At 40.6% G+C, this 20,912-nt stretch overlaps 2 protein-coding genes across 2 annotated transcripts in view; one reads left to right on the top strand and one right to left on the bottom strand.

Annotated features, from left to right (window-relative positions):
- The window catches only part of slc49a4 (solute carrier family 49 member 4), a 56,984-nt gene extending 47,505 nt beyond the window's left edge, over nt 1-9,479 (bottom strand). Inside the window, exons 1-2 of the mRNA XM_020651253.3 lie at nt 9,001-9,479; nt 2,477-2,570 (exon numbers count right to left, since the gene is read on the bottom strand). Of these exons, the coding sequence (XP_020506909.1) occupies nt 2,477-2,570; nt 9,001-9,289 (383 nt within the window). The 5' untranslated portion in view covers nt 9,290-9,479. The remainder of the gene's footprint in view (nt 1-2,476; nt 2,571-9,000) is intronic.
- Nucleotides 9,480-9,508: 29 nt separating this feature from the next.
- Nucleotides 9,509-20,788, top strand: hspbap1 (hspb associated protein 1). The gene is made up of 8 exons (XM_020651252.3): nt 9,509-9,649; nt 10,107-10,304; nt 11,408-11,592; nt 13,715-13,851; nt 16,090-16,261; nt 18,616-18,699; nt 18,980-19,090; nt 19,830-20,788. The coding sequence occupies exons 2-8, from the start codon at nt 10,109-10,111 to the stop codon at nt 20,433-20,435; spliced, it is 1,491 nt and encodes a 496-aa protein (XP_020506908.2). The 5' UTR covers nt 9,509-9,649; nt 10,107-10,108; the 3' UTR covers nt 20,436-20,788.
- The last annotated feature ends 124 nt before the right edge of the window (nt 20,789-20,912 follow it).

Genomic DNA, 20,912 nt, shown 5'->3' with positions numbered 1-20,912 from the left:
TAAACTTTGTGCTCATGTTAGCTTGAGCGCAGCAGACAGCCTATTGCTTTCTTTGTTGATAAAAGCCTCAATGCTTTCTTTTTGGATGTAAGAGACTTGAGACATAAAGGATGCTGGGATTCTGGCTGTGTGATGTTAAAATGTAACAGTTCATTAAGTCAAAGCCAGTCCTGCCTTGTTTGTGTTCAAAACAGGCAGAGGTGGGAGGTGTCTTGGGTCATTGCAGCCCTGTTTCTTTTTGACTCAGTTTCCTCTTTAGGATTAATGCCTCCAAGCAGATGTTTGCAGAAATGTTAGATTAATGATCACATGCTCTTTCATTTGATGTTTTAGTTTAAAGCATCCAACATATTTCAAGTGGAGGAGCAATTGCCTCAACTGAAATGTTGAACTTGAGCCTAACTTTGCTTTCTTAGGAGCGTTTTAAAGAAAGGTTAAAAACGTTATTGGATGTCATGTGCCCTTAAACACTACTAATGTAAAAGGGCTAACAATAATATCATGATACAGAAATAATTGATACATTGAAAGACAATTTAATAAAACGACATGCAGAGATCTGATTAACTTTGGTATTTGCATGTTAAGTTGCTCTTGTTGGCTGTGGAAAGAGCTCTTCAGCTCATTTACATGGACTGAGAAGAGAATAACACAACCACACACAGAAGCAGGAGGTCTCCAATGCAGTATTTCACAACAAACTGTAAAAACATTTTTTTTCAAGTTAGGCTGTATCACAAGGGGAATCAAGATGGTAATATACTTTAAAATAAGCCTATTATTTCCCCAACATTAGGCCCAAATCACCGTTAACATTGGCTGTTCACTCCACTAATGGCTTTCCGACTGAAGCCTCATGAAACACCGAGAGAGAAAGGGAATGAGGAACAAAATTGATTTATCCGCTCTATGAAAGCCAAAATTATTTTTAAAAAAATCCTCCAACACCCCTGAGTGAGAGCCATACGTGACCCATTCTGTGGAAATACAATTTCCGCTATGTATTGATATTTTATGATATACTGCCCCATTGTGGAGCCCAACAGGAATCATTAGAGAGATTAGCACTGAGAAATATATTCAATGAAATCACATTTTCAAAAGGCAGATAGTAATTGAAATGACCTCCTTTGAGCTCTCGCTCTTTCTAAAAGACGAACGGTGAGCTCATGAGTAAGACTGAGAATGAAACACTGAGAATAATGGGTGTTTTTCTTTTTTTTATGTGTGCAGAGATGGCCTGTCTTCCAGAACTGTCTGATAAGGGGGGGGGGGGGGGGGGGGCAGCAAGGAAACAGAAAAAAGTAATGTAAAGAATCCAGACGGTATTGAACTGTCTGTCAAAAGCAGCCAAATGCTTGCTGACTGCTGACCTATCAGTTACAGGGCTCTGCTCTGAAGAAGGGAACAGGACCTTGGCTGAGATCAATACAGCTGAATACACAATACGAGAACAAGCCGCAATAACAGTACTACTGCATGTTGTACTGTGGTCAAAAACAACAAAACCTGATCTCTGAAAAACATACTGAGTAAGTAGGCCAGCACGATGTGAGAAAAATGCAATGTTCAATATTGCAATTCTTATTGTTGCACTTCTTATTGTTTCCCAAATTTGAAATATTGGCAAAAACAATAAGAAGTGCAATGAATCTCTAAAATTAAGGAGTGCACATTGACTTTAACTCACAGTCCCTTTGTCACTATACTTGTGTTTCTGTCTGAAAAAAGAAATGTGGCCACTAAATTGGCTACGCTTAGTCTGGAGTAGCTGAAAGCTAGCGTGAGCTTCATTTGACTGCATGCAAATGGTTTGAAAGCATCGTCAATTATACCCAGGCCTTGAGCCAATCAGTAAAGTGTATGCATGCTGAGTGAGATAGCATCGCTTGGTGTCTATTGTGTTAAAATCAAACACTAGTGATGTGTTTATTGCAAACGCTCATACTGCGGTGGATGAATTTGTGATTAGGGATGTGCACGTTTAGTCAACTTAACAGTTCAACTGCATCACTCTCGCTGGTCGGGACCAGACATTTGAGTCGTTTAAACAAATTATTAATATTTCGGCCTGCCACGCTGGATGATGTTACAGGCAGCATGATGTTCACCACGGCGTCTCCAGACTCTTATGACGCCTGCTCACTGTGCTCTCATCTGTGAAGAGAACTGGGCGCCAATGGTGGATCTGCCAATTCTGGTAATCTCTGGCAAATTCTAATCAAGCTGCATGGTGCTGGGCTGTCAGCAACAAGGTCCCACAAGAGGACACCGAGCCCTCAGGAGCTAGAATACCTGTGCAACCTGATTGGGCTGCAGTACGCCCTAACCCTAACCCTATATGCACCAAAGCAGGTGAAAATGATTCACATCCACTTGTGCTTCCTGAATGGACACATTCATATCTCTTGTTCTAATGTGTCGTCTGAGTGTTCATTTAGTTGTTTCGATCAGTGTGTTTACAGAGGAGCCTTACCATCGTCTGAGTCGTGGCTCTGAAATTGGGATGGACCTCAGAACTGCTCCAAACAGCATGAAGAACCCGGAGAGGAGGAGGGATGACCGTAGACCTGCAAGAAACAGGACATGGTATAGAAAGGAGAGAAAAGGGTCAAACAACAGAAGATCAGGTCACCAACATTCAGTCCGGTTTTCTTTGCATCAACAGTTGACTTCCAGAGCAGGACTGTCAGAAAAATGACTTTCAGTCTTGAATGAGACATTGTTTTTATGTTTTTGAAATCAACTCTTGAACTGCAATCAGTGGTCAAGCAGAGACTATAGGGTGATATTTTCAGGTTGTTGGTTTTGTGCAATAAAAAGTCAAAAAGTAGAGACAGCGTTATTTAACTAGCAAGGACATATCATAATCCCTCGTTTGAGGAAATTATTTGTAATTTTCTAAGATACTTAAATGATTAATATTTGTTTCAAGACTAATCTAAAAAAGTTTTAACAATAGTTTAACCTCAAACACAAGAGTCCTACAATAAACAGAGGCTTTATGAAGGACAACATGTTCAAGCTTCAAACAATCAATCATTATTTTTTGTACCGCCAATTCATAACAAGTGTTATCTCGAGACGCTTTACAAAAAGAGCAGGTAGAAGACCATACTCATTGTTGAGTGGGATAAATGGGATAAGATGTAGGAAGGATTTCTTCTTTCGTGTTCCTTGCGTTCCTGTTGTCCACACTTCCTCGCCGCTGAGGTGGAGGTCGGAGCAGGCGGAACATGAATGAGGGCGGCGGTGGTGGTTGTGTGGACGACACAGTCCGACGATGCTGGCTGGATGTCGGATAACGTCGTAGGTTGCTTTTCCCCCCAGTTTTATGGAGGTGTTGACTGAATTATATGAATGTTAAGGAGATTGTTAATGGTCATTTGTTCATTTTTGTTGCAGTATACAGGAGGTGTTCCTTTTTTTCCCCACTGACTTGGAGAGGGATGTTCAAGATTATAGTAATGCACTACAAATCAGCAGCACAACAGCATTATCATTAGCTGCCATATAAAACTGGAAACTAAATAAGGGAGGGTGAATCAAAAAGGCAACAGGAATCCCAGTCCTTAAATAAAGCCTGCATGACAGCGGTAGTCCAGACAAATGTGCCTTTTATAAACTCAGAAGTGTCTGCTCTCAGTTTCACCCACATGATGCCCATTTAGGGAAACTCTCTCCACTTCCCTGTTCCTCTCGCTCCATGTGAGCTGTCAGCCGCTGAAGCTTTGCATAGATCTTTACACGGGTCAATACTTTAACAACGGTCAGACAGGGATCGGGTGGAACTGCGTTTTATTGATCCTGGATGGGAAATACAGGTCACAACTTGCCAATATGAGCTTATGGTGCAAGGTGGAAGTTTGTCAGTGTGTCTTATTTTAGATCTGAAAGAGCGTTGTCTCTCTGCTGTGTTCTGCTGCATCACCTGCCACTGATTCCCCCATCAGAATCTGATTTTTCCTGTAAGATACTTCCCATTTTTTAAATCAGCAAATCACACATTTTTCCACTCTGCTCACAAAATATTCAGAGAGAGATTTTTTTCTCATTGTCTTTTAGGTTTGGGGAAAATAATCATTGCATGGTCATTGATCACTCTCTAATCAGTGACTTTTATGAAAGCATTTCATTACGCAATTGGGAATTGGTTTTAAAATTGCCTGTTACAGAGTAGTATTGAAACGGCTATTACTAGCATCGTATCGAAGTTTTCAATTGTTCTGTGATGACAACCGTAGCTTGTTTAGCTGCTACCTTTAGGTTTCAACACCTCTGAGAGGTCCAGTACGGTAAATGCTTTGGATATTCTAAATTTAAAAACGTATGTGGCAGAAGAGAAATAGTCATGAAGCAAACTTGCAGCTTCCACGTCTATTAGCTGAATAATCACAAACTGCCCCAGTGCATGAGACTTTAGTTTGAGAGCTTTCACATGTTTCTTAATAAGCAAGTGAAATGGTTTGCTGAGGCACGTTGTTAACCTCTGCTGTTTAAAGTGCTAAACAAATAAAGCTACGATAATTACCTTCGTTATCTTAAGGAGAAAATAAATAAAACCAGTTATGAAACAGTAGATCGATAAAAAATTCCATTACGTGTTTCATGTAAGACATAAAGTAAACATATCAAACTCACTTTAGCTTGTCTTTTATGTCACATTGTCAATTCATAATCATTAGTTTTTATTATTTTGGAGTAAGAGCCAAAACAAAAAAGCCACCTAAAAGGCTTGTGATGGAAATATTTCACTTTTTAACTTTCTTTTAATCTGTATTTTTGCAGCATCAGAGTGATGTTGCTCGATCCTGATATTATAATACTCTGTGATGCTCGTGGGAACCTTTCTTACCCTGTTGCATTTGTATTTTGCGACTTGTCTCTCTGCTGTGTTCCAACAGGACCAACAAGCTTTACAACCTCACACCGAAGTGGTTGGATAAGCTCTCGCTTACATCAGAAAATATGTATGTCAAGGACCCATTATGTACTTATCCATAAGACTTGATTTTAAGAGCCTCTCTTGGACATTACCTTCTGACTGTGTTGTTGATCATCAACAGTCTCTACCTTCAGGGAGGAGACACTCCCTGAGGGAAGACGAACATTTTCCACAAAGGCAGGTTGGAGCAGAGCCCTGGGAGTTTGTGTGTGGCTGTACTAGAGAGACTGAGTGTGTATCATACCTATTTGAGCCCGTACAACCTGTGGATGTCATTTATTGTGGAAACGTGGTAAAAACATGATTTCTTTGCTGATTTTAATTGATGACAACCACAGGTCGCACCCAAACCCGGGGCGCCCGCCCGATGGACTACAGCCCCCACACATGGGGCGTGAGCACCAACCACTATGCCACCATTGCCCCTACTCTTGAGTTTTCGATGGACACATTACTCTCCTACGCTCCTGTCCTTTGAAATACATTTTTTTTTTTAAATGTATCTCTTTTACAACTATTATGGCTGGATGTTATTCTTTTGTTTAATAGAAGCACAACAAATATTATTGTAAAATGTACAATGACTATGAAGTCGTTCTTCTTCTATTATTTTTCCCCATACAATACTTTCAGTAAGCAGTTTCTATGCCTCTCTTAGAGCACCCGCTATAATATGGCGACCTTTGGTTGAATGAGGCAACAATACGCACAAGACTAGTTGCAGATGAATCAGAATCACAGGGTAAGTTGTGAAATGTCGTTTAATTCATCAGCTGCCGGGTTACTGTATTGTTGTTCCTGTGTTGTAGATGTTTTTTTGTCATCTGACAGTCCAGCCTGGGCATGATGATATAATACGTGTCTGTCAGGTGATGCAGAGGAACTGGTTAGGTGAAGTGCTCTCTGACTCAGAAGATCAAGTCGAGAGCTCTTCTGCATGCACAAGCACTTTACAAATGTTCTGTGGTTATAAAAGCATGTTGAGCTCAATCTGTTTTGAAAGAGAGAAGTTTTTAATGCCATTCAAGCACTGGCTATCCTGAATCGGCATTTTTTTGGATCCATCCAACCTAGGACAGTGGATAAAAGATAAAACATATTTTATTTGCCCTTTAAAGAAGGATCTATTGTTTTAAAACCTTTTAAAATAAATATCTTTTGGACAATTTATAGACTATATAAGATGTATCCATATTGAAAAAACTGTTGATCCAGTGCCAAGGCTGCCCATAAAGGGGAAAGCTTTTTAGGGGCCCAGTCACATGGGGAGTACCCATGGAGGTAAGTAAAACATGGTCCATCGTAATTTTAAGCTACAATGACTAAATTTAATTTAATTTTTAATAAAATAATTTTAATGTAAAGTAAGTGAATGCTACAGCATTTCACTACTGTTAGCTACTATATTTTAATAATAAAAGGGCTAAGCAACATTTATATACAGGTCAGGGTGGAATTAACAGGTGTCTAAACTTCTTATCGAGGCTAAAGCTTGTAAAAAAAAGCTCGTAAAAACTGTTTCCAAGAAAGACTAGACATGGCCCAGAGGTTGAACACAAGATTATGCACATGCTAGATTTGAATATGCTATCCTTGATTAAAAGGGAGAGTGCAGATTGAAAGGGCAAACACCATAGCCAAAAAAAAAGCCCCCGCAGAATAAGGTGGATGATTTTTGGACAGAAGTTCAAATAACTTCAATAAGAGCGAGATGCTCTTATCATCCAGTACTGAGAGGATCATTGGGTATTAGATGTGGCTGAACTGTTGATTAAACAGTATTGGATGTTCATGGCGTGCTGCTGCTACCTGACTCTATATTGTCTGTTTAATAGTACTCAAAGTCAAAGACAAAAGCCAAACCAAATGCTCTTGTCAGCATATTTTCCAACTATTTTGAGGTATTCTTTTGATGGAATGTGGAAGTATAGAGGACAGAGCACTACAAATATATGGGTTTTTTTTTTCTTAGAAAGGTCGAAAGCGTGGGGGCTGGTGGCACAGTGGTTAGTGCGCACGCCCCACGTATGGAGTATGTAGTCTTCCAAGTGGGTGGCCAAGGTTCGAATCCAGCCTGTGGCTCCCTTCCTGCATGTCATTCCCTCTCTCTGTCCCCGATTTCAGACTCTATCCACGGTCCTATCTCTCCATTAAAAAGGCCCAAAAAGCCCAAAAATAAATCTTCAAACAAAAAAATGAAAAAGAAAGGTCAAAATCTTTTGACAACACCTGTCGTCCCAAAAACAACCGCCTGACGCCCAGCCACCGCCATCGGACTGTGCCGTCCCCACAACCATTCGCCGTCCTCATTCATGCACGGCCTGCTCCGACCTCCACCTCAGTGGCAAGGAAGTTTAGACAACAGGACACGTGGAATACAAAGGAGAAATCCCTCCTGCGTATTATCCCATAGGTTCTTTTGTAAAGTGTCTTGAGAAAACACCTGTTGTGAATTGGCGCTACACAAATAATGATCCATGATTGATTGATGTATTAGACCTGCACAATAAGGCAAAACATTTTATTAAATCAATATGTAGTATGTATATGATGATATGCACAAATGTTGAATATAAAATCTGTCTTATTCGGGTTGTTCCGATACCTTTTTTTCCATCCTGATAGCGATGTCAGTACTTAGACACGAGTATCGGCCTACACAGATTATCCCTCTGATACCAGCAGGGTTAAATACATTTTATTGGTGAAGAAACACTAATGTCTACCTTTGGTGAGCTTTGAAAAACCTAATAGTCTTTGCTAGCACGGCAATGCAATTTTCTGGAATCCTAACAAAACGATTAACCTGATACCTATAACCCGGGAATTATGATATTGGATTGCTGCATTGACTGGGATAATCGCATTTCAGGCAGAATCATGAGACAAATAGATCTAGGATTATCATGGCGCTCTAGAATGAATCATGGGGTTAAGTTTGTTCAGCTGCAATTGCTAGAGTTCTGCGAATTGTAGATAAGAATAATGCACACCCACTTTTAACCATGCAAGTTCAAAGTTTGATTTCTTTGATTTTTTTTTTACGTGTGACATTAAGTTCTATTGTACCATGTAAAAATCCTAATCCTATAATCCTAAAACAAATACCACATTGAAAAATCAATCTCGTAGGAAAAGTCTTGCATTTGAAATGTTACTCAAAAAAGTCCTTGAATTTCTTCATAAGAAGTTAATGCAGAAATACGTTCCCTGTGACTTTAATGCTATTATATTTGTTGTGAAGAAGGAATTCACTGCTCTACTTTGTTCATTTACTTGTGCAACTCATTATTATTATTATTATTTTGATGTTACTCTTTTGACTATTTTCTCAAATCGCTTTTTAACCGTTTGGTTTGTAGAAATATCGGAGCGACACAAAAAGGAGAAATGTTCATCATAATCATCAAGAGCCTGAAATGAAAAGAATGTGATTGTATTAGAAATCATTTGGGAATTATTGCTATTGACATACTTGACTGATTATTTCAAATTATTCAACTTATCTTTTAGCTTTAACTTTCTATGATAACAACAGCATTTAAAAGACTAATTGGGCTTTTTGCATATAAATGCAATTTGGTGTTAAAGCAGCAGAATACTATGCTATGAAGAGAAAATAACTGGATTAAAGTAAAAGTACCTGCCGTTTTAAACAAGTAAAGAATACTAATACATAAAGCCTATACAAGCAGATCCAAGCATTGAGGGTCACAATGATCCTAATACAATACAAACAAGGATTGAAATGGTTTTTGCATTGATTTGCATAAAAAAAAAAAAAAATCTGGGAAAATCTCAGGGACAACAGAATAATGAGAAGCACCAAATATCCCCATTAACCTTAATGATAACACTATCAAGTGCATGATGTCATGCAACAACACCAGACCTGGGAGTGATTGAGCCATCAAAGATGTCAATAGGTTATATCATGTGTTTTGTTTTTGCATATTTACAATCCATGTTTTGTTTTGTTTATGGAAGGTTAAACACTGTTGTTAAGACCATAACTTTAGGATAGGACACAGTGTACAAAACAAAGAACAGCTCACCTTTTTTATCCATTAACCACATGAACAAGAAGAAGGGAAGGAACCCCAGCGGGCTCCACAGCACCAGAACCGCGATGTCTGCCTTGGTGAAGCCGTAAGCGTGACCGGCTGACACCTGGATGGGACCCCAGAAGTTCCACACCATCCCCTGTAGTAGTCCCAGCAAGCAGAACAGTATCAGAACCAGCCATCTTCTCTTGTACACTCTGCTGTGCACCGGCCGAGTAAGTGTTTCACCATTAGAAGGGATGATAAGCGGCTGCCTTTCGGCCTCGTTGCTCCGAGGCATCGTAGCCGCCTGTTTCGCTGGGAAAAGTCCGGTTAAATTGCTGTACTAAACAACGACAAATTCACGTCTCACCCCCCCTCCGCCAGCTCCTGTGAATCACACAAAACAATAACAGCCCTCTGCCGCTGTCACTTAACTCCACTGCGCATGCTCAAACGGAAACGGTTCAGGCGGCTGTTACTGCGCCGCCACGGGCTGCCATTTTGGCTCGTCTGGTGGCTTAGCTTGAGTGGGGCTTTTTGTAGCGCAGACAGAGCCGCTATGGAGTAGATTCACATACGGGGCGTTTCCAAAATGTCACTTGTCACGTGAGGTTTTTGTTTACTTCCGCCCGAGCCTTAACTGCACGTGCTGTGAAAGGTGAGTCCCCTGTTTGTTTTTTTTTAACATGAAACATTCGCAAAGGCTAATGATCTTCTGAGCTGAGGTGCAATAGTTTAACAATGACACGATGCAAACCATGTTTTCTCTTCCTTCCTTTCACGTTTGCCACATTATAATTGCCGTAAAATTGCTTTTTCTGTCGTGGACATTCTGGCTTCGTAATGCTAAGTACCTGTGTTGATAACTTTGAAGTCAGATAAATATGACAGCATGGTCCGATCCTTTAAAACTTGTCATTTTTTTTGCATCCTGCAGATTTGCTGCATGCATAAAAAGCTACACAAGTTTGTCCACCTTCATCCCAAAGATAAAACAGACCCAAGCAAATGGGCAGTGGTGTGATCTCTATAAAAGCTGGTGATTTAACTAAATAAAAAGCAATTGTCGCCCACTTTAAAATATCTATATCCTCTCTGTTGCGACACACTTTCAGCCATGATTGCCCCGGACTCCTTCAAAGCCTTCGCCCCAGAGGAGACCCAGAGGATTCTGCATCATCTGCAGCAGCCTGCAGTCTTCATGAACATGACTTGTGGCTGGCCTGTTCTCCACTGGACTGCAGAGCACCTGTCTGAATGCCTCGGGGACAAACTGGTGCGCTTCAGACTTGGAAGAAAAGACGAGACAAAAAGTAAGTAAAAGAAGATGCATCGTAATAGTCCTGGGTCGAACACGCAAGACTTAGGTGACCCCCAAAAAAGATCAACTTTTAGAAACAAACTTAGCACTTTCATGGGGCTCAAGTAGTTTTGAAATTATGGGTGGAGAAATATAATACAGTTTCTGATAAGGAAACCATGCAATTAGAGCGATTTCATGTTAAAATGATCACTTACCAGGACATACTTTGTTGGTTTTAGACTTACAAGAAGCCTTTTTTTCTACTTTGTAATTCACCTTGCATTTGGCGCTTTAATTTTATTTTTTTAACTGTCAGTGGCATTTTTGAAGACTTAGTGCAGGATATATTTCCTCTTCAAAAAAATTCTGAGTAGTCAGTGGTTAAACTACTTTACAAATTATCCACCCCACTCTTAAGACATTAATCCAAAATGTTCTGACACCCACACATTCCTACCGTCATCAATTTCAACAACCTTGATTAATACGCTTTTCTGTTGCTGTGTTCCTAATCACACCAATGCAAACAGTGTTCGAGCTTTTATTACATTTCCAGTTGGCACATAATCGTTTCTTGCAGGTTTTAGTTGCAGATTGTCTAATACCGTTGCAAAGATTGGACTTTATCTAGAAAGATTTAAAATGGTGTACAAGAGTGAGAAATACTTTTTTTTTTTTTTTTCATTTTTAAACATCCACTGTATCCTGACTTCCTTGTAGCACTTAAACAGCTCCACTGATGACTCCTGTAATGAATAACTGAGCGTGTCCTCTGATATAAGCAATCTAAATCATCTTCTCAGCAGTAACAGCTGACAGAAGGGGCATCGCTCATGATGGATTATCAATGGCATCACTCAACCACACTCTGTTTACTGAAACAAAAACAAAAAAATCACTACAACAGTGATTTATTTTTTCCATAAAAGCGGGTTAAACTAAATTTCACGCCTCTGTGATGATGCATATTGTGATTCTGGTGGATGAAACCGCTTTTCTATTAGCACAGAGAAGTCAAATGATTTACTGAAACTTTATTAATATTTCCAGTGATGACTCTCTTTCTTTATCTTTTTCTTTCTCCTGCCCCGTTCTCCTGCTCTCATGCTGTAGCTCCTCTCTTTGAAACCCAGTGTTCCTATGTGGAGGCCAAACTGGAGCACTTTCTCAACTGGACCCGGGACCATGCTGGGAGAGATGTAGGGCCTTTCTGTGAATACCCAATCTCAGCGTATTGGGCTTACGCTGACTATAAGTACATCGCCATGTTGTTTGAGGATCAGCCTTCAATGTTTGAGGTAATTAGCCTGCTGTATACACACATAATTATTGGGATTGTAACTTTTGTAATGCTTCTTAATCAAAATTACAAAACAGCTAGAAATGTTTCAATACTAATAATCTAAACAATACCTAATTCTATACCCAGACTGGAGGATTAGTGTAACCATATAACAGGAATATGGGACACCTCAACCTGAGTGGACATAACACGATTATCACCATTGTTGTTTACCTAGAAACAAGCAGCAGTTTATCTCACTCTAGAGGTCCTGCTGTGTCTGCCAAAGAAAATTGGACAAACCCTGATTTATTAATTTTTCTATGACACTATTTCTTTTAAATGATATTAAGAAATCTACAGCACTAAAATATGTTATTATGAAACACCGATAAGTTAAAATCAGCTTTCTCTGCCTATGTATTTCTGCTCATAGTGCTCTGGTGTTCTTCTCTAAAAAAAATAGTTGCTAATGGCAACCATACTTTATAAACAGCTGTGTGGGATACTTGTTATGGAGAAGGACTAACAAGTGGATTTTTCAGGGTTTAATAAATGGTGGGATCAGATTGGTGCATTGACTTCAAATCTGAGACATTTCTGAGAATCACTGTGTCATTAAGTTGTTCCATCAGATGTTTCAATAAACTTTTCAGCTAGAGAGTTGTTTTGAAAAGAGCACAACCTTTTTTTTGTTCATAGTTTAATTATGGAAGTACCCCAGCCAACCTCTCAAGCTTAAACTTTTGGCAGATTCTGGTCAAGCCAAACCAACCTGCTGTTTTATTGAATCATTTAAGTTTAAGTTCTGCTTTCAGCGTCTGGATCAAGCTACAAGTTCAAGCTAAAATGAGAACGTAGACACGATTACTGATTAATATCCATAGATTTTGGATAAGGTATAGGTCGTTGAATAAGGAGTTATGAACAAGCCCAAAACTGTGCTTTGCTTAAGACTTACGAGCATTAGCGAGATTGGGTTCTGCTTCCAGTCAAATTTCAGTTCATACCAGTAATTTTGAAAGGGGTAGATTTTAGTGCTCTGTGCCAACACATCAAGTTCCTTTTTACAAAACTGTAGTCGAGGGTGGGGGGGGGGGATTCTTGGACGTGGCTTTGTGCACAGGGGGGTATTGTTATGTTGAGATTGAAAGGAGCTTTCCCCAATTTCCCCTCTGGGGATCAATAAAGGTTTATCTCAAAGTGTTTCAACAAAGTAGTAAGAAGTTTAATTCAAACACAACTTTATGTTGTATTACTTTAATATTTCCCTGAATTGCATTATTGTTTTTTCTGGAATAGGAGAAAGCAAAAAAAAAAAACAGATCCAGAGCACAGAGGTCGTTCGAGGACTTAGGTGGCAGCCAAGGCACTAAACCAATAAACACATGAAATTAAAAATAGAAATCAAAAGAGGAAAAGCATTCCCTTCTAAGTTTCATTAACAAAATATAATTTGTATTCTAATCCCCCCCCCCGTTATGACATTTTCAATTAAAATGTGAAGCTTCATGTCCATTACTTCTTAATATAAGCTGCTATTTCTGTCCTCCAGTGGGTAACGACATGAAGGTGTCATTCTTTCTCAAGCAACAGCCACAGATTAATTTAATTTTTATCTCCCTGAAACATTTGTATTGGGCTTCTTCCACCTGCAATTATTAGCCGCTGACATTCATGCCGCTGACATTCATGCCTTTGAGGCGGGCAGACACAGGCTTTTCACTGGATAAATGGTGCTTAGAATAAAAAGCTAGATTGACCAGTCTGTCATTTACAGCTGCCTGCATGTATGGTAATTACTTCATTATTCAGGTTGCCGGTGGGATTGCTACATCTTTGTGCTGTGACGGGACATGATTGACAGACCAGTGTTCCATGAAAGATGGTTAATGCTATAGCCTGGTTTTCCTACACAGAGACCTTCTTTGGTAGCCTATAATAGACCCTGTCAAAGTAGCAGATGAGGAGGGGGTACTTCTGTTAGCTGTGACAGCTGTTTCAAATGTGAGCCGTATGTGCGTGTCATTATCATGTGTACAGTAAGCGACTCCATGACTGAAAGAAACTGGTTGTTTTTCAAATTTTCCATTCATTTGATTAAATTCTGCCGGATGTTTTCTGTGGTTGTGTTGCAGGATGTGAAGTGGTCCGAGTTTGGTTTTGAGGGACGTGATGGGAAAGAGAGCACCTTGTGGATCGGCACACAGGGGGCCAACACGCCCTGCCACCTGGACTCTTACGGCTGTAACCTGGTGTTGCAGGTACACGGACGGTAAGAAGGATCATAGCACGTGTGTGTCGCTTCATATGCACTCAAGCAAAAAAGATTATTAGTCAATAGTCCAATTCTGACTTGTCACTTAAAAAAGAGAGGAACCTTGTTTGTATTTTCTTTAGTAGGTTAAATACAAAACAGGTTATTTACTACTGGAGAAAGGGAAGCAACTGAAAGGTAAATATAGCATTTTTTTCACACCTGCACTCTTGAAGATTTGAAGATATTTTTAGGACTGCCTGTCCCTGAAATCTTCACCGTTAAATGGGAGGGGGGCGGGGCCCTGAGGAGGCAAGACATGATGCAAATAAGACCAAACAGAAACGGCGGACCATGCAACAGCATCCAACAGTATGACGCCTTTTGACTTTATAGCAGTGCTATGTGTGAGTCGACGTATTCACAGTGTCAACAAATGAGTGCTGAAGAACGTATGAGAAAATGAGACAAAGAGTAACAAGCTGCTTCTCTGATCTCACCGCTCACTCACCAGTCGCATGATGTAAACTTCATCACCCCCTGCTTGTTCGCTTACAGTGAATTCTCCAGAATATTTCCTGCTGCGTTCTCACCCCAACTTTCATGCTGAAATTAGGGGGTCTGGTAGCAAGAATTCCAGGTGAAGTTGAGGTGAAAAAATGTGTCAGTAAGCGTTTGTTAGTACGAATTCTTATGAAATTCATTCATCTTGGTAACTTTGTGAAATGTATTATTCAAGTCTGCCTACCACATGTTAACAGTCCTACCTTTAGGTGTCTGAAGCTGTAACCTTATATGAGTGAAGCACCTAAGGAGTAGCAGATCTATATATGGAGAGGAGCCAACTATATGTTGTCAGCAACTGTTGCTAGACAGAGAGTCTACATCTGATACGTATACAAATCAGTGTCATGTCATCTTCATTGTTTATGGTGATGCACCCAAATAGAAAGGAATCTGTGGGTTGCACCTTTTTGACAGAATATAAGCAGCACTGTGAACACTGTTACTTGGTCAGCACTTTGTCAGTCAGGTGATTTGGAAGCGTGCTTGTTTGATGAAGTTGTCTGACCTCGGCCGATTAAATGGTGTTATAATCTCCAGTCTGTTTCACGATTTCTTCATTGGATTTATACAAACAGAAACAACCCCCACCTAACAGCGTTCATGCCAAGTTTGTGCATGTGAAATAACACACCACTACTTTGTGCACTTCACCACACTTTGTGGTCTACTGGAGTAACCCACCATGAATGAACACTCTCTAATTGGTGCACAACTTTCATTTCATTCATTGTAATAAAAAATACTACGGACGACTCGATGGATGTTTTCAATAGCTCTTCTGACACTGATAATTCAGTAAAATGTAGTACTCATCTCAGCGATAATGGTCATTCAAGATTACAACTTTCCTCTCCCGGCCTTTGCACTAACACATTATCACAGGTATGATATCTCTTACCTGTGATCATGTGTTTGTGCATTTAGTGCTGAGGAGTTTAAACCAAGCACAAGAAATCTTCAGGATTCCAAACAACCAGTGGTGCTAGAAGGTGTCTGTCTGTTAACCACCCATCCCTGCTATAGCTGCCTACACACTACAGACTGTGAACTGTCCTCTGCCCTCTGGAAGAAAGTTAATTTGTGGCAGAGCTCGTCCAGAGATTGCAGGAAATGGAGACAGAGTGTGAGGCGCTATATGGGGCACCAGGAGAAGAGGAGGGAAAAGGTCTCTTTGAATCTTATCTGACTCCGCTGTTCTCCCAGAGAGCAACACTTTTATCTCGCTCTTTGTAATTGGTTCTCAGGCTCTTTTATTTGGCATTGATCTCCAATTAAATGAAATTCAGCCGCTACAGCTGACCCATGAAAGTACAACGGGGATGCTCGATATCACGACATTTGTGACAATGGTGGGTCAGATAAACAGAAAGCAATAAAGTCAATAATGGCTGAAACATCAGACAAAGAAAGTCCTAAAAACAACTTTTGCAGAGAGCAAGAAGGCCATCTAGGGAAGTGGATAAAATCAGAGCCGCCTACCATCGATAAGTGGAAGATAATGACTGATATGTTTGTTTTAATTAACATTTTGAAAGTAGTATTTTCTAGATCTGGTCTTATTGGACGGAGTACATTCAATCTTTAAGGTCAAACTTAATTCGATCTTATTAAATAATGAAAGTGTATGGATCTAAGGCGATTTGTTGTTCTCTAGTATCTAAGGCCATACTTGATGTTTCTTCTGCATAGGAAGCGTTGGCACCTCTTTCCTCCTGAGGACACAGTTCACCTGTACCCCACCAGGATCCCTTATGAGGAGTCCAGCGTCTTCAGCCAGGTGGACGTCCTCCATCCAGACCCGCAGAGGTTCCCCGCATTTCAGGGAGCCAGGGCCCATGTCGTCACTCTGCAGCCAGGGCAGGTGAGGAATAGAAAGGACATCTTTTACAATACAAATATGTAAAGCGTCACAGAGATATCAAGTCTCCCAAAAAGTCAGCTCTGTGTAAAAACACCAGATCTTTTTTCGCTGCGTAAACACAGATCACAAGATGAATTGAAATGTATATTGGATAAGAATCACACACTCCATCTTTAAATGCTAATGCAAATGAGTTACAACCCTCATGCAGATCATAGGAAAAGTAGACAACTTTGAAACATTTTTTTATCCACTTTTGTAGAAAGAAAAAAACAATCTTGTTTTTTTAAGTTTGACTGTAAAAGCTCTTGTAGCTGTTTTGAACTTCAAGCCTTTTAATTAAAAAAAAACATAAAAGAAGACACTTCCAACACCACTCCAGTTTTCTTTTCTGTACTTCTAGAAACCAGCACGAGTGATTTTCTGAAGTTGAATGTTATGCAACACTTTATGTGTACAGTAATGTGATGAGCAGCTTGTAACCATAAAAGCTACAGCCGTTAAATATAGCTTTAATGGTTGTTAGACTCTGAACATGTAAAGGAAGACTCCACAGGATGAGATTTATTCGTAGTGGTGTCCTCCATAAAATAGTAAAGCAAGGTAACTGTCATGACTCCTGTTCCAATTAAAATCTGGCCTTCGTGGTTGTATTGCATCACCTTCAACAGACTGAAACTTTCATATCAAAGGAAGAGGAAGGTTACATACGAGTTAGCTGTGCCATCCCTCTTGCCGTCCTGTCAGGAGGAAAGGTAAAAGGGTCAAGTGTATGCCTGTAGATCATCTGACAGCACGGCCGAGCTCCTGTCACCCGCTCTGCTTTAGAGGCAGTTGAGTTAAGAGTATCAAAAGTTATGATTGAGGCGTTGTGCAATCAGACCGTGACTGGCCCGGTGCCTTTATTTTCAGAAATCTTCTCAGCTGCTTTTTTTTAGTTCCCAGAGTTTTAGTAAAAGTCTTCCTGGAAGGATTTGTCCTACTTTGCCTTGTTTTAGATTCCAGCTGCATTGTTTTATCAAAATGGTGACAGAGCAATTAACCAACTGTCTGTTTTCCCTATCTGAGCTCCTGAAGCGCTCTAAATACGCTCTTATCAGAGAAAAAAAAAACAAACCGAGCTGTAAAGGAACCCTGAAGGCAGGTAGAGCAGTGTGCAGGTCGGGGTCACAGGTGATGCTTCGGGAGGTTTGCTTATTTTATCTGAAGGAAATGATGGTGATTATGCCGCTGATGGAAGCAACACCAAACAGAGTGTAATGCCGTAACTCTGCAACAAATATCTTCTGACTTCAGTTAGACCAAGGTGTTAATGGAGCAAATCGCTCACTAAGTTTTGCAGTTTAAAATCCCACTGATTTTAAACTGCAAAACTTAGTTACCCTGAATGTTTTTAGATCTGTAGTGACAACTCTTGAATCCAGACTTTCTGTATGCAGCAGTTTTAGCCGATGGTTTTCTTACTATGAAATGTGCACTGTGTGAGTTTGAGTGTTTTTGTTGTTGAAACTGTGTGTTGATGCTGTTCTTGGATAGGTCTCCCTTTGAAAAGGAGATCCCTGATTGATTTAAATCATGCCAACTAAGGGTCAGGGGTTTGAATACAACTCACTATTAACTACTGCTATTATCCTTTTCATGTTAACAATCAAACTGGAAACAGTGTTTTGGAGATTTGACACATAGTGACCAATCATAATGTCAAGATTCTCAAGTGTATCACTGGATTCTAACACTTCTACAATGTTGAATTATTCGATTTCAATGTGCCTTGCCTACATGCTGTCGGCATCTGGATTTATTATGACAAACATCAGCTGTTGACACAGAATGGATGTTAAAGATAAATCTCCTTCAGGATGACTCCATCGCTGCAAATCCAGAGGAAGAACCGATCATCCATCTTGTCTTGTCAGACCACAGGCCGTGAATGAATTAGGACTGCTGAGGAGGCAGGGAATCAATAAGGATCGGCCATTTTTAATAGACTAACTTTATGAATGGATGAACCACTGACACCCTGTGGGGAGAAGGAGCATGCTGCCATCTAGTGGGTGATCAGCGTGGTACTGTTTACCCTTCAGATTTATCACAGAGGCTTGGAGACAAAATGTGATGTTACCAAAACGATTATCCGTTTAAGCTGCCGAGAGGTTTTTAAAGAATCGCTTTTGGGCTTTTGTGCATTTATTCAGAGGACAGGAGAGTTGATAGAGGCAGAAACTGGGATGAGAGAGTGGGGGATTACATGCAGGAAATGGCTCAGGGCGGCTCTTCGATGGCTCTAGCCTTGGTGTCGTGCAATTTAATCACTGACCTAAACTGAGAAGTTGTTTTTTTTTTAATCTGTGCAGGTGCTCTATGTCCCCAGACACTGGTGGCACTACGTTGAGTCTGTGGATCCCATCACCGTCAGCGTCAACTCCTGGATTGAGCTGGTAAGCAACAATTTTTTCACACAAGCTCTCTTTAAGTTACTCTTAACAGTGTCTATTTTTCAAGATGAGGGTGAGTGCAAGAAAAATCTCCCCACCGCCAGATAGGTATTTATTCAAAGAGCGGGTGCATCTCCCTCTTTCCCTGCAAAGGTCACTGTGCGCTTGCAGTAAACCTCCACACTGTGTCTCTATCACTCTGTGGAACTATCTAGACATGCAGCACTCGTTCTGGTAATGCCTGACTGACTTATTCTTTGTCTGACTTCCCGGTTCCGCACAGGAGGTGGATCACATTGCAAGGGTCAGTGAAGCTGTGACCAAGGCCGTTGTCTGTGCTCTGAAAAGTGCACCGAGTGACGACAACGCCGACAACTGGCTCAATCCAACTGAGGTACAGTAGTACATTTCTCTGTTAGCTTATGACTCCCTCAGATCAATAACGCTCTGAGTTCTACCTCTTGCAGCTCCACGAAAAAAGAAAAACTGAATTGCTTGTTAAAGAGCGATTATGATGTGTAATTTGACGTAAAGTGCAGAGAAGAACATACTGGGGAGCAGAAAAACATTATGTAACAGTTTCATTGCATGCACAAAGGTCACACAGGTGATCACTCTTTCCCACTTGCATATCACCTGCTGCATTCACACATCAGGTGAGCCCGACTTCTTGCAGACTTTTTAGCGGGGGCATGGGAGAAAAAAATCTAGTTAAAGTTGAGATAAAAAAAAAAGTTGGCTGATTGTATTTACACATGCAGCTCTACCCGAAAATTTGGTGACCTTTTGAGAAAATTTTGTATGAGTGAATAGTGCTAAAGAGCGTATCTGTTTCCTTTATAAACTCCAAGGTCTCTAATATGTGTCGACTAAAAAAAGGCTATCAGAGAGGTTTGACATTTTCTTCTGAAAGGCTCTATTTTTTTTTAATCAAATCTTAAAATCCAGCGATTCCTTTCACAGTAAACATGACCACAATGTGACCTTTTTAGACCTCCTCACTAAAACTAAGTGATGGGTTACATCTGGATATAAAAAAAACCCTACTTTAAGCAGGTGACAAGGAAGATATTTCGATGAAAACTAATGTTTGGTGAACTTTGTAACAACACGTTTATATGATGTTTCTGCAGGAAGGAGTAGGATCCCATGATGAGAACATGCAGTATCTAAACCTGGCAGTGAGAAGTTCTGCTCAACAACAGAGGAGCCTCTGCCACCGCAAACACACCCAGAATGAGAGAGACGCATGTCCGGTCAAGAGGGACTCCAGAGGAGAAATAAGGAAACACTGTGATATGAGAGGTGAATCTGTGCCTTTTAGAGTTCCCTTTGGACCACATCTGATCCCTGTGCACTGTCAGCAAGAGGACCCGCCCAAAACGAGGGGGCTGACAACTAAAGATGTCAGACCTTCCAGGGACTGCGAAGTCAAATCTCTGGAGGACTGCACTGCCAGATCAAATGCACTACAGAGAACAGAGCTTGCATCTGCAGTCAACCCAAGTGTAACTCAATGTAGACAATGTGAGAGTGCAGATACAAAGTCCCAGAACAATTCAGAGGATTATGAGGAACCAACAGACACGACAATAACCACTAATGGCCTGTTAGAGTGCCTGGTGCATCCTGATGTCATTGCCCTTGTTACAGGGCTTTTACTGGAAAGGCACACAGGAAGTTCCAGGACCTCTGCACCATCTTCGCTTTGTAATTCCCCATCTTTAAGTAACATGTAACTAGTCTGAAGAAGAAGAAGAACACCTCCTCACTTTACTGGTAATGGTGCTGGCTTCTAGAGATACTCAAATGCTTGAACTGAGAGAATCTGAACGGAGCTGTTTTTGTTTTTGTCCAACTGGATCGAGAGCTGCGACGAAACCGTCTTTCTTTCTCCCCTCATCCGACAGAGATTGGCCCCCGGATGTGTGGAGCCACAACTCAAACGAATCATAATATGAGGAGAGATGCCATCAAGTGCTTCCTTGTTTTGTTGTCCTGCACATACTAATCCGGTTTGAGTCTTCCAGGCCAAGAAATATGCTCCCCTAAATCAATTTGGTATGCAAATAAACCACATAATTCAAGGTAATATTCCCGAGATGTGAGCGTTTGTTTTCTGCGTAATGTTTTCCTGTCGTGCGCTTATGAAAATTGTCGACGAACAGCAGCAGAAGGTTGATAGTAATGGTTTAGTGATGGATGGAAGCTGTGTG

The sequence above is a fragment of the Labrus bergylta genome, chromosome 13, assembly GCF_963930695.1.
Source record: "Labrus bergylta chromosome 13, fLabBer1.1, whole genome shotgun sequence".
NCBI lineage: Eukaryota > Metazoa > Chordata > Actinopteri > Labriformes > Labridae > Labrus > Labrus bergylta.
Note: the sequence above shows the minus strand (reverse complement) of the source record. Positions and strands in the feature narration are given on the sequence as shown.

Coding starts and splice junctions, on each gene's coding strand:
- hspbap1 (XM_020651252.3), top strand. CDS start 10,109: ATGATTGCCCCGGACTCCTTCAAAGCCTTCGCCCCAGAGGAGACCCAG. Junction 11,593..13,714: donor ATCAGCCTTCAATGTTTGAG/GTAATTAGCCTG, acceptor GTTGTGTTGCAG/GATGTGAAGTGGTCCGAGTT. Junction 13,852..16,089: donor GTGTTGCAGGTACACGGACG/GTAAGAAGGATC, acceptor TCTTCTGCATAG/GAAGCGTTGGCACCTCTTTC.